The 14,282-nt window shown below is 40.1% G+C and overlaps 1 protein-coding gene across 5 annotated transcripts in view; it reads right to left on the reverse strand.

Annotated features, from left to right (window-relative positions):
- Positions 1-6,808: 6,808 nt before the first annotated feature.
- The window catches only part of LOC110335667 (zinc finger protein 709-like), an 11,168-nt gene continuing 3,694 nt past the window's right edge, over positions 6,809-14,282 (reverse strand). Inside the window, exons 2-5 of one of the 5 annotated variants that reach the window (XM_029531615.1) lie at positions 10,521-10,647; positions 10,226-10,286; positions 8,653-9,554; positions 6,809-8,568 (exon numbers count right to left, since the gene is read on the reverse strand). In XM_029531615.1, the coding sequence (XP_029387475.1) occupies positions 7,718-8,568; positions 8,653-9,554; positions 10,226-10,286; positions 10,521-10,647 (1,941 nt within the window). In that variant the 3' untranslated portion in view covers positions 6,809-7,717. Of the gene's footprint in view, positions 8,569-8,652; positions 9,558-9,892; positions 10,287-10,514; positions 10,648-14,282 lie in introns of those variants that run through there. The other 4 variants (XM_029531614.1, XM_029531613.1, XM_029531612.1 and 1 more) reach the window with 4 other exon arrangements.

The raw sequence follows: 14,282 nt of genomic DNA on the forward strand, positions 1-14,282 counted from the left end.
TTCCTGGTGGCTGTTACTAAACTCGAGGTCACAGTCTATAAGAAGTCAGGTTCAGCCACCTAACCTCATGAAGACAAACATGCAAATTAATAGGGAAAACCAGAAGAAAAAAAATCAGTTTATGCAATGTGGCTATGTTGGGAAGAGGCACAGAAGATCCAGTGACCCCACTAATCTATCTTGGGGTTTCCAAAGTGAGACTGAAATTTAAGTAAAAGCCCAGGGCATACTTAGCAGTCCGGGATGAGAGGTGACGTCACCCATTACGGGACCATCACCATCTCTGTGAGGTTGTCCATCCCTTTCCTGGAGGAGACAGGAGTATCAGCTCTGGCTGGCCCAGGGTTTTCTTCTCCCAACACCAGATTCCCAGAGAAATCTCAATTTCTTGGGATTCATTGTTTTAATATTGTTAAAGCTAAAGGATCGTTTAAGAAAACGTTCATTTCTGTCAGGTTAATGTCAAACAGAACAGTGAGGCCTAAAAGGAAATAGACTATACAGAAAGGGCAAGAGTATCTATTTTAAGGTTTTGGGTGAAGAGGTGATCCTGCACTTGGAGAAAGAAGTCTTTCAATGTGTGACTTGGAGGGAAGAAAGACGGTTGATATGCCATTCAAAGTCGTTAGTGGTTTAGGATCTGGTTGCACAGGGAGCCTGATAATTTTGGGAAGTATGGTTTCAGCTAGGGGTTAATCAGACGGCATTGTCCTGCAGTATTTCAGGCTCTACTGAGATGTCTGTGACTTTCCAACAGGTTCTCTGGAAAGACGTGCCAAGTCCTAGAGACAAGACAGCTCTCCCCCGTCTTGGGTAGCTTATCTCTCAGAGCTGATTCTGAGATACCTCATATGGTAGGGAGGCTTAGGGTTAGGTTAGGGCTTGCAATCAAACTCCCCGAGTGTGCTGTTTAGAGAATGACAGGCCAAAAAACAGAGACAGACCTAAGAAATTTAGACCCCATCAGTCTCCCTGGCACTAAATCTTGTGGTCTCAAGGAGCAATCTGCCTCAGCGTCCTCTTTCGTATGAGCACAGTATAGCGACAACTACAGAGCCCTAAGCTGCGTGTGAGTTTCCTAGTTCTCACTGAAGAAGCCTACTCAACTCTGAGTGAGAATCAAGGCTGGGTGCTTGTCAAACGAGCTTCACTAGCATGGAGAATTACAGCACCAACACTGAGGTTAGAGAGAGGTGACTGCAGACAGGTGTGTCCTCAGAGAAATCTAGACAGATCTGGATTAACTTTCCACCCAGTTGCTACAAGAGACTTCTACCCCTTTCAGCAATGTACCAAGGCAAAAAGTACAATGCTTAGTTCAAATGGGATAAGATGTAATTTATTCTGGAGGCAAATGAGTGACCATGGTATATTCTGTTACACCAGTAGTATGTTCCAATGTGGTAACAGTATTATGGTGTTTTATAGAAACAAAGCTAAGAAAGTCAAAAGGCTTGAAATATACTGGTGGAAACATCCGATAGGTAGATTACAGAAAATGGGGACATCTAGGACTACCTGACCACATGCTTGGCCATTTGGTTGGTGGAAGCTAGTAGTGTGCTAAATTAATATACTTGAAAAGATTTTACCTGATAATCACAAGGATATTAGGTCAGACACAGAAGCAGGCAAAAAAACAATGGCTAGTAAGAGAGCTAAAGATAGCCCAAGACAAATTATAATTAAGCTTTGACTCTGCAACATTCCACCTCTCCAGTCACTGACGCTATAATTAGTTTTATAGAACATTTAATGTTCAGTGTGGCTTTTTCTTTTGAATTGGGAAAAGATTTTTGAGGAAAGGTCTCACTATATAGGCCTTGCTGGCCTGAACTTGCTATGTAGACTAGACTAGTCAATAATTCTGAGATCTACTTTCCTGTGCCTCCACAATGCTGGCATTAAAGGCATTCAACACCAGGCCCAGAAAAAATGCACTAATTACTAATATGTATTAATTATGTTATATACTATATATCAATATACTACTATATTGATATATTATACATTAATTATGAGATTAAGGAATGAATAATGTGCACTGTATATTATCCATACAAAATTATTAATATATTGTAATATATATATATATATATATATATATATATATATATATATATATATGTTAGGTTTCAAACCAAGAACAGATGAATGAGGTGCCTACTTAACATATCAAAGCAGACATTGGCTGCCAGGTTCTCCCTGTATTCCTCAGTCCCTACCATCACAGGTAGGAGTGCTGGGATTAAAGGCATGCCCCACCACGCCGGGCACGGGTGTATTTCTATATGTGGGCATGTGCACATGTATGTAGGTGTCTGCAGAGGCCAGAGAAGGGTATCAAATTCCCTGGAGCTGGAGTTACAAATGGTTGTGAGCAGCCTTGAGTGTCAGGACCTGAATGTAAGTTCTTTGCAAGAGCAGGAAGTGTCTGTAATCTCTCAAGCTTCCTTCCTTCCTTCCTTCCTTCCTTCCTTCCTTCCTTCCTTCCTTCCTTCCTTCCTTTCTTCCCTCCCTCCCCCCTCCCTCCCTCCCTCCCTCCCTTCCTTCCTGAGGTGTATGCATGTTGGAGGGGTGCCTTCCTTCGCAAATACAACGAAATCAGGGTATTAGCTGTGGCTGTAACATTGCATGTTTAAAACATTTTCTACTTTTGTCTGCAGGCTGAATGTTACTGACCTGTCAACACTGACCACCTTTGACAGAATTATAACGTACCTACACTCAAAAAATGAACCAAGAGGAAGTAAAGAAAACATATGAATGCACTAAGAGAAGCAGGCTGTTAAAACTCAACATCACATACATTCTCAAGTTCAAGGGGCAGGCTTAGCACTGGAATTGAGCCCCAGAGCAGATCACTGGACAGTGGTTCAGGCCACATAGGAATGTAACTGTGGGAGCATGCAATCCTTGAACAGCAAACCCAATTTCCTGGGGGACACAGTCCTGTTCACTGAACCACGGAGCTGTGCAAGACCCTGAAAATCATCACCCAGTGCCAGAGCGATGCTGGGAACATCACTCCTGACGCAGGTATTCAAAGGTAGTGCTGCTGCTCAAGCTGGCTCCACTGAGGACTGTGACTTTGGTGAATTCTGTGAGAGGACATTACTGAGAGGCGGAGACATCACTGCCAGCGTGCTTCAGGTGAGGGTGTAGAAAGGCCTCCCTGTGGACAGAGTAGCTGGGCAGCGAAAGGATCCACCTTCTTGTCCCTGTAGCAAAATCTTAAGCATCATTGTGCTACTGCCTTAGCTTAAGTAAAGCTAACTGGACCGGGGGCAAATCCTCCTGAGGTGCTCGCCCATGCTGCACCTAAAGCAGTCATTTAAAATAATCCTGTGCTAGAGATGCCGATAATCTGGATGAATGCCAAGGGTGTTTGTTTCTTTTTTTTTTTCTCCTTTTTTAATTATTATTATTATTTTCTTTATTTACATTTCAAATGCTATCCCGAAAGTTTCCTATACCCTCCCCCCACCTCTGCTCCCCTACCCACCCACTCCCACTACTTGGCCCAGGCCTTGCCTTGTGCTGGGTCATATAAAGTTTGCAAGACCAAGGGGCCTCTCTACCCAAGGGTGTTTGTTTCTTGATATTCTCCTTGTCATGAGATTTAATTACTTGGGATAATGAATCATTGAGTCACACATGAGAGTTTGCACCAAGAACTTCTAATTATGCACTCTCTTCATGAAGAAAGTCCTACTGACTTTATAAGGAGATGACCAAGACTGGGATGACGGCTCAGTGGATACGAGAAACTGCCTCCAAGCAATTGACTATGACCCAAATAACTGGAGAAAACCAGCTCCCACAGTTGTCATAACCTCCTCGTGGACACCGTAGCAAGCATACACACAGCTCACCTTGTGCCTAAAATAAACATATATACAAAAAATTAAAAAGGGAAATGACTAGTGGATATCAATCTCCTAAATGAATTCAGGTCTAGGAAGAGCCTGAACCCCCCACCCCTCCCCTCCCCCCCCAAAAAAAAACATCTTTAGGAGTAGACTTTCTTTTTTGAGACAATGACTTACAATTTATTCACCTCTGTCTGGCCTGGACCTCATTTTAGTAGACCAGGTTGGCCTCAAACTTACAGAGGTTCAACCTGCCTCTGCCTCTACCGCCCAAGTGCTAGGATTAAGGGCACCACACCCAGTAGAATTATATTAAACTTATTTGTATTTATAATTGCTAAAAAGATTGGAAAGAATGTAGATGAGGAAAAGAACCAAAATAAAAGCAAATATGACTATACCTTAATAATCAGACTCCTGACTGCTTGGAATCTGATCCAGTGATCTGTAAGGTCTTCTAGAACATTCATTTGACACCTAACTCCCAATGACCCATAGTGCCTAACCACAATGTCCAGGATCAGGAAAGAACACTTGGTTGTATAAAATTTTCCTCCCTAAGAGCCTTGGAAGATGGTTCAATAGATAAATGTACTTGATAAGCAAACCTGGCTCCCTGGGGACCACATAAAAATTCAGATATGGTAGCACCTAATACTCCTTTAGGGAGATGGGTGTGTGTGTGTGTGTGTGTGTAGACAGGTGAATCAGTCACAAGCTGGCAGGCTAGATGCCTGCAGAGTGCAGCATGGCATAAGTAAGTGACCCTTCCTCAACAAGGTAGAACATGAGAACAGATTCATAAAACTGCTTTGACCTCCACAAATATATGATGGCATATACTGGTACAGAGAGAACTGAATGGAACTAGAAATCATATTGAATGAAAGAAGCCAGGTTCAGCCAACATAGCCTGTGCTTTAGCATACACAGACTCTAGTAGGCAAAAGAGAGACATGAAACTCTAAGGGTCTACTTGGGAGGAAATGAGGACCATTGGCAGAGGGAAGGGGTTGGGAGACAGAAAAAAAAATGGGTGAAGTGAGTCAAATATGTAGAACTGTCAAAATATCATGACAAAAAACCATTACTTTGCTCAATAATACATGCTATTGTTTTTAAATTTAAAGCTAAAAGTAATATGCAGAAGAAATTACTTCCCCCTATCTGGGCCTAATGCAAGAGACCTGGAAATGCCTAAAGTTTAATGTTCAATAGGTTGAGTGCAATTTCTTGCTATGGTTACCCTTTCCCATGCGTTTAGCAGAACATAACCAATGGGTAATTCGGAACGTTTGTGTTTGTTAAGACTAGCAACCAATATATTGGAGGAAATATTGTGTTGGTATAGAAACTCTGAAAGGTAAAACTGGTCCAGAACACAGGTGTTCAAAGCAAAGGCCAATCTTCTGCTATGAAGGCAGGAGTCCCACACTATGACAAAAGGAAAGGACACCCTATAAAGTTGTCTGTAAATCCAACAAAACATAAAACATTCTGAATCATGAAAATGAGCGAAGTGCCCTCTCCTCATTAACGTGCCTAGCCATGCTCATGGATTAAAATTTCCTTCACTGCATTGTTTGAGGACCTCCAAATAATAACCACAATTAACAAATATAGAATTATACTCATATCTCAGTATATTCAAGAGGCACCTAATTATATCTAACGAATCCCATAAATCCTTGTAAGCTAAACACCAGAACTTCCAGAACATCTATGCAATGTTCTTACTGATGAGACATACTTAGCTACTACATATGGAGAGATTTAGTACGATTTATTACATGGTGTTTAGTCTTTGTAAGAAGTCACTAATGCCAATGTATCTTTTAGTATAATGATAGGAGAAATTACAATAAAAATCAAAGATACAACAAAATAAGCTTGAAAAGCAACATTTACATGAGATAAAATTATTAAATAAACATGTACAATAAGAATAGCTTGTGACATGGAAACAACTTCTAAATGTGATGTCAATCTATGATTATAAGTGACATTTATACCTACCTTCTATATAGACAAGAATTAACATTTGGTAACCTGTGTTTTGAAAGTAGTTTAAAGAGCATGGAGACAAGAAATCTTAGAAAAAACATCAGGTAGAGAGAAAAGTTAACAAAAAAGTATGCTATAAAAGTGCTTTTTGTTCAGACGAGAATGACAGTCTTAAAAAAATGGCAAGAAAACAATCTCAATATTCACAAAAAGTTGTTTTTCCTCCACTCATTAATCTCAAAGGCTTGAAAACAAGCCACTTTTTATGCTTCCTGGCATATTACAAATAATTATCAACTCACCCCTGGATGTATATAACTTAAAGTGAAAGAAAAAACTACCTGATTTGATAAAAAAAAAAAAAAAGATAAAAATTAAAATCAATGTAATGTTAGTGCACTTTTTGTTTTTAATTCTTTCTAAGGTTTTTTTTTTTTCTTGTTTCCATCTCCTGTACTTAAGTAATCCTCCATCTCACACAGCTTCAAGATAATTTTCTAGGGACTAGAGAAATGACTCAATGCAATTTCTTGCACAGAAGTCTTGCAGTGAACATGATTGGGTTCTAACACACAAATGGGACAGCTCACACTCATTAACACCAGCCCCAGGGGCTCTGACACCCCTTTTGGCCTCTTCAGGAACTACACGGATGTGCACAGATTCATACAGACACATGCATCTACACACAACTTTAAAAATTAACTAAAATAGAGATAATATTCTAGAGCAAAAATGTGAAGCATGGAGTCCAAAAAGGTTTCTATAAGAATACTGGGCAGGGGCTGGAGAGATGGCAGTTAAGAGCACTGACTGCTCTGCCAGAGGTCTCCAGTTCAATTCTCAGCAACCACATGGTGGCTCACAACCATCTGTAATGGGATCCAATGCCCTCTTCTAGTGTGTGTCTGAAGACAGATGCAGTGTACTCATATAAATAAAAAATAAATAAATCTTAAAAAAAAAATGCTGGGTGGTGGTGGTACCCACCTTTAATCCAAGCACTAGGGTGGCAGAGACGGCTGGATCTCTTTTGAGTTCGAGACCAGCCTGATCTAGAGTTCTAGGATGGCCAGTACAACACAAAAACCATGTCTCGAGAAAGCAAACATGTATACTACCAGTGAATGTATATAACTTAAAGTAAAAGAAAAAACTACCTGATTTTTCAGAGAAAAACCAGAGAAACCATGTCTGGGGAAATCAGAGGGGTGGGGGAAGTATGAATGACTGATGCGGCATGTGGAAGCAGGTATCTTTCACCCCCACACTCTAGAGGTTGAAACAAGATTTATAATGGGTTACATGGCAAGACTATTTCTGATAAACAGAAACAAATCCCTAGTAAATTCTAGTAAGTTCAATATATTTACATAGTTTCTTCAGATTTTGCATTTTCTAAGGCATTCTTAAACAAAAATTTGTATCCAGTCCTTCACACTGCTGATGTTTATGGGAATGAACAAACGAAAACCCGTGAAAGGACTGGGCCACTACTCGGTACTCTTGAGTTTACTGTGCTTTGCCAAGCAAAGATTTTACTGGGGAAGCATATGCACATGTGCCAAATGAAGCCATCTCTTCCAGTCAGACTTGCTCTTCAGACACACATGTTTTTTCCCTTTATGAAACAGTCACACTATGTAGTCATCGGTGACTGGAAACTCAGTATGTAGATCAGGTTGGCCCTGAACTCTGAGATTCCCTGCCTCTGCCTTTCAAGTGTTGGGATTAAGGATGTGCCACACCATGTCTGGCCTAAAGTTTTCTTTACCCAAGAACCAGGTGTTTCACTCGCTTAACCTTTACAGAAGTTTTCTTCACACGCAGTCTGACAGGTGTTATGGAGTCTCTTCTAGTTCTGTGTTCGAGGTTACTGCCTGGTGAGTCCTTCTGTGTCTATGGAAAGAGCTATAATAACTGAAGGCTTTCCCACATTCTGAACACACAAAGGGCTTCTCTCCAGTGTGGCTTCTCTCATGTGATTTGACATACCGAAAAGAACGGAAGGGTTTCCCACACTGAGAACATATAAAGGGTTTCTCCCCAGTGTGGATCCTTTCATGTATTTTGAGATAACTAGGAGAACGAAAGGCTTTTCCACACTGCACACACGCATAGGGCTTCACTGTGGTGTGAGCTTTCTCATGTCTTCTCCATGATATGCGACTACAGAAGGCTTTTCCACATTGCTTGCATAAATAGGGCTTTTCACCAGTGTGAGTCTGTTTATGACTGTGAAAGGTACTAAACCAACTAAAGGCTTTCCCACATTGCTTACAAACGTAGGGGTTCGTGCCACTGTGAATTACCTCATGTCTTCTTAAATGATACAGAGAAAAGAAGGCTTTGCCACACTGCTTACACACATACGGTTTCTCTCCAGTGTGAGTTCGTTCGTGTATCTGAACTTGACGAGAAGACCTGAAGGCTTTCCCACACTGTTTACACAGATAGGGTTTCTCACCAGTATGAATCAATTCGTGGTATTGAAGGGAACCGAGAAAAGTAAAAGCTTTCCCACACTCCTTACAGACATAAGGTTTTTCTCCAGTGTGAGTTCGCTTATGAATCTGAACTTGTTTTGGAGACCTAAAGGTTTTCCCACATTGCTTACATACATAGGGTTTCTCTCCACTATGCATCAATTCATGGTACTTAACGGAACTGTGACTAGTGAAGGCTTTGCCACATTGGTTACATTCATAGGGTTTCTCTCCAGTATGTGTTATTTTATGCATGTGAAGAGTACTGTGACGTGTGAAGGCTTTGCCACATTGCTTACATACACATTCTCCAGAATGAATTATTTTGTGTGTTCGAAAAGCACTTTCACAGCTAAAAACTTTCTCACATTGCAAACACACGAAGAGTTGCTCTCCTGTGTGAGTTCGTTCATGTTTTCGGAAGGCGCCTGAGGAAGCAAAAGCCTTACTGCATTTCGTACATTTATATGGTTTCTCGCCACTGTGCATCATTTCATGGAATCGAAGTGAACTACGATCAGTGAAGGCCTTCCCACACTGCTTGCACACGTAGGGCTTTTCTCCGGTGTGAATTCTCTCATGCGTCAGAAGGGAACTGGAACGGGCAAAGGTCTTCCCACACTGCTTACACATATAGGGCTTCTCACCAGTGTGAATTCGTTCATGTATTTGGAGGGAACTAGGAAAGGGGAAGGCTTTCCCACACTGCTTACAAACATAGGATTTTTCTCGGCTGTGATACTCTTCATGCCTTCGAAAAGAGCTGGAAGAAGTGAATTCTTTCCCACACTGCTTACACCCATAGCGCTGTTCTCCACTGGAGGTCTTTTCATCACTTTGACTGGATGTGAGACACCCGGACTCTTCCTTACAGTGACTAGTTTCAGGTTTCTCATCAGTGTGAGTTCTTTTTTGTTTCTGAAAAGGCGTGGAAGAATTGGAGACGTTCCCAGATTCTCTGTGTTTATATAATTCTTTTCCATATTCCTGAATGTCAAATGGTTTGTGTCCTGGGTGAGGATGAGGGGAGACATTCACAGATAAATGGCCAATAACTACTTCTTCATAGACAGGGCTTTCATATGGGGGAACTGGACACGATTTCTTGTTCACAGCACACTCTGGAGTCCAGTTAAAGATTTCTGCACACTGATGACCTTCAGTATATTCACAGAGTCTCTCCAACAACTGACTACTGCGAAAAAATAAAAAGTTCATTACTAAAAAATTGTTTACTAATGATTTACCACAAGAAGTGGTAGTTATATCCCCTGTAATAGTTTTTTAAAAATGTTTGAGCCATTTGCTTTAAAATCTGGTTTAAGGACATTTACAATAAAAAAAAAAAAGATAATTTGTGGGTGGTTGTGTTATACTGTCTTCATTATTGGCAAGTGCTGAATAACTATATCACATTTAAATATATTTTTCAATATTTAGTACTATATACAGTTTTGATGTACTAGTGACTAAAACAATGTTGGATTCTAACATACTTGTATCTCCATAATGACTTCTCTTGACAACAGGTCCTATTCTAAAAAGAAATTTTATTTTTGTTTCATATACAACACATGCCTAAAACTTAGAAACATATCAAACAACATTTTCACTAATATTATGGACAGAGTAAAGTTAGTACATATGAACATGATCAGTATTACTCGTGGCAGGTGTCACGGTGCTCTGGTTGTTACTAATATTAGGATATTCTGATTGCTGAAGGTTAATGTGTCTGCAGTTTTGGATAAGAATTGTTGAAATTAAAACAATTTGAAGCAGGATTTATTTGTATGAATTACTTCTTTGTAAAATGTGTTAGCACACCAAGAACTGGGAGAAACACTGCTAGGTTCAGATTACCTTAGTTTTCTCCAGAGATTTTCATACTCATTTTCAATATTTTGGTGTTCCCATTTGTTTCCTAAAATACAGACCAAGAAAAATGAATTACTGCTACAGAAAAATAAACAAACTAATAGACAAACAAAGAAATAAATAAAAGATTCTAGTTAAATTCTCAGTATAAAGTGATTCCATCTGACCACTTATTAACCCAACATGTTTCTTTTCTGTAATCTAATTCACGCAGCGGGAGTGGTGTGGAAGAACCATTTGTTTTTTCATTGGCTAAGTAAGAGAAGAATGTCACCTTCACCTATATAGGACAGGTTCCTCAAGGTGTCCTGCATCACATCTCTGTAGAGCTCCTTTTGGGATGCATTCAGCATAGTCCACTCTTCCAAGGAGAAGTTCACAGCCACATCCTCCAAGGTCACTGACTCCTAAAAAAGCCCACACATATTTCCAGGAAAAAGGGTGAGCCTTACAATACTGGAGATCTAGACTTAATTCATAGGAAGTTGATATGATGTTTTGTTCCACATGTGTTCAAGTCATGGCTTTATTCCATACATCCAATTTCATACATGCTGATTTTTTTATACAATAATTCTAACAGCTGAGTGGAGATATCTGGTAAAGCAAAAGCAAAATGAGATTATCCCTTGAACTGATAATCTCTACTACAGAGGTCCCTCCCTCTTAAATTTTTTATAGCAGCTTTCTATACTTAACACAGGCAAGAGAGTTAACATTGACTGTTGTGATACTATATAATCTTAAACATGCTATAGAAAATATTCTATCTCTTTTGTCTATGTAAACTACTACTGGGAAGGATTCTTCTTTAACCTAACTCCAAAGAATGGTATGACTTTTCCAAACAGTTGATGCCACCCATATGCTACTGTTACAATTTCAGCATCTCTGCCATATTTCTGTAGTCACCAGAGGTTAACTGATTGGAAAACACATTCTTTGCATGATGAATGTTAAAGAAGCTGTCTGAGTGGATGCAATCTCTTGTGACAACTTGTTAGGGACATTAGTACATCCTCAGTGAATTCACTAAAGATATTTGGAAGCACGTAGCTGCTTTCTTATAGATCACTCTTAATTAGAAATGGAAAGCTAGGCATGGTGGTACACACCTTTAATCCCAACACTTGGGAGGCAGAGGCAGGTGGACCTCTGTGAGTTTAAGGCCAGACAGATCCAGGCCAGCAAGAGGTACATAGTGAGGCCAAGCCTCAAAACAAACAAACATACAAACATTGAATCAATTATTTTCATTTATTATAAACAATTATAAAAACTGAATGGAACTTATTAAAGATAATTAACAGTAGTAGTAAACAAGAAACTAGAGGTAATACTAATAAAGCTATATTTGCTTGCAGAGCCAATATGTTTTTCTAAAGATAGTCTTGTCAAAGGCAATAAATATATTCTTCATACTTAGTGCAAACATGATAAAAATTATGTATAATTTTCAGGTTTTAGTACTTCTTGTTTCCCAATCTAAACAGCGCCCTTGATAAATCCACCTTATAGTTTTGCTTATAAAAGAAATTTCTTTAAACTTTCAACCTTAGCAAACTATATTTATCTAAGAATGTTATAAAGGGAATGGGTGAGGCAGGATTCAAGTTCAGTAGCCAAGAGTACTTGCTGGCCTCCATGGACATCTGTATCACACACATACAAGCAAACAAATGTAAATAAAAAAATAAAATTTAGAAAGAGGTGGGGCATGGCAATCATGAGTTCTCAGCACTACCATACAAGCCTGGCCCTCCTAACAACCAGCTATGAATAGGGCCTGGCCCTCCTAACAACCAGCTATGAATAGGGAAAGGGCTAATGAGGCCTAGTCACTTCTGCTGATCCACGGTAACTAATACATTCTAGGAGAGGGGTATTTCTATTTACTTATATACCACTGGTGAGTCCACCAAGCCCAGAGGTTTATTTCCAAATTCAGAGTCACACAGCCTCGTGGAACTCTAAACAGATAAAATCAATGACTATGGAAAAAGAGATTTGCAATGAAGAAATAGGGGTGGAAAGATGAGAAGGAGTAAGAGACGGTGTGGGGGAGAATAACCAGAACACATCAACATGTATGTAAATTGTCAAAGATCAGAATGTATTAATAAAATGGAGGAGTTATGGGGTTCTTAACATAAAACTTCAAAGCCACTAAAACCCTACATATACCCACAGTAAAGGCACTTAGTTGACTCTCTTCTTTGAAACACCTGTATCTACACTTGGCCACGTCTTATTCTTTGCCCAGAGTGTCTCTTTCTAATAATACACGTGTTCTAGGCTTCAAATGTCTTTAACAAATCTCAATGGGGTGTGGTGGTGCATGCCTATAGACCCAGCGCTTAGGGGGCAGATCTTGGATCTTGGTTAGGTTGAGGTCAGCCTGGTCTACATAGCAAGTTCTAGAACAACCAGGGCTAAATAGAGACCCAATTATAGTAAACAAACAAACCTCTAACTCTGATTCACGGATTCACAGTGGCTCACTCATTTTTCTTTTGTAGAAAATGTTTTGTGAATGGGGTGGAGAGACACACTCACCCCAGAAGCCTGCTCACCTAAGTGCAATCTCCAAAATCCATGTTAGAAAAAGAAAACTGGCTTCTCCAAATTGTACTCTGACTTTTTTTCCTGTTACTTTATTGTTTGTTGAGACAAGGTTTCTCTGTGTAACACTGGCTGTCTTGGAACTCACTCTGTATAGACCAGGCTGGCCTCAAACTCAAGAGATCTGCCTGCTTCTGCCTCCTGAGGACTGGGATTAAAGGTGTGTGCTACCACCACTTGGCTTGTGTGTGTGTGCATGTATGTAAACATGTATATGCCACTGCATTTGCCCCATGCATGCATGAATGGAGACCAGAAACTGTCGGGCATTTTTCCATTACTTTCCATCACATTTTTTAAAGATAGGGTTTCTCCCTAAACCCAGCACTAAATTCACCTAGAGGGGAAAGCCAGCAAGTGTCCCAAGGTCTCTCCACCATGCCCTCCTATCTACACTCCCACCATCCTCCCACCAGCACAGCATGTACCTGTCTGTACATCTGGCTTTCTGGGGCTCCAAATCATACATGCTGACAGCGTGTAAGAACTGTTTTAAAATTGGAAAGGAAGTTAGGTGATGTCCCACTCCCCTATCTTCAATATGGAGGACAGAATCAAAACGGAACTAAAAAGAAGTGAGAGCAAATTGGAAAGCTTAAACACGGCACCAAGGGCTTACATCACAAAATCATTTGTAAGGCGGGCTGAAGAGATGGCTCAACAGCTAACAGCACTGGTGCTCTTTCAGAGGACTCGAGTTCATCACCATTGCTAGGCCTTGGCTCCAGCTCTGAGGTACTCAATGCCCTCCTCTGGCCTCCCTGTCACCTGTGCACGTGTGTGCACATGCAGAGACATGCACACATGCATATAAATACAAAGAAATCTTGTTTTTTCAAGATCTACAAGAGAAACTTTAAGGAAAGATGACATACATACATACATACATACATACATACATACATGATATGTGCTGACACACATACATATACAATGTGTTCTGGTTATTCTCCCCCACACCGTCTCTTATGCCTTCTCATCCTTCCATCCCTATTTCTTAATTGCAAATCTCTTTTCCGTAGTCATTGATTTTTTATCTGTTTAGAGTTCCACGAAGTTTAATTGAGGCTGTCTGACTCTGAATTTAGAAATAAACATGTGGCCTGGGTGGGCTCACAAGTGGGTATATAAGTAAATAGAAATGGCCCTCTCCCAGAGTTTATTAGTTGCCCTGGATCAGAAAAACAATTTCAAACAAAGAATGAAGAGACAGTTCCATTAAGGTGCAATACTGTTGGCCAGGAGTGGTGGAACACACCTTTCATTCTAGCTTTCTGGAGGCAGAGGCAGGAGGATTTCTGTGAGTTCAAAGCTAGCTTGATCTACATAGCAAGTTCCAAGATTGACAGGACTTCAAAGAGACTCTGCCTAAGAGGAATGAAAAAAGAAGAAAGAAGAAAGAAGAAAGAAGAAAGAAGAA

This window comes from Mus pahari, chromosome 18 (assembly GCF_900095145.1).
Source record: "Mus pahari chromosome 18, PAHARI_EIJ_v1.1, whole genome shotgun sequence".
Lineage (NCBI taxonomy): Eukaryota > Metazoa > Chordata > Mammalia > Rodentia > Muridae > Mus > Mus pahari.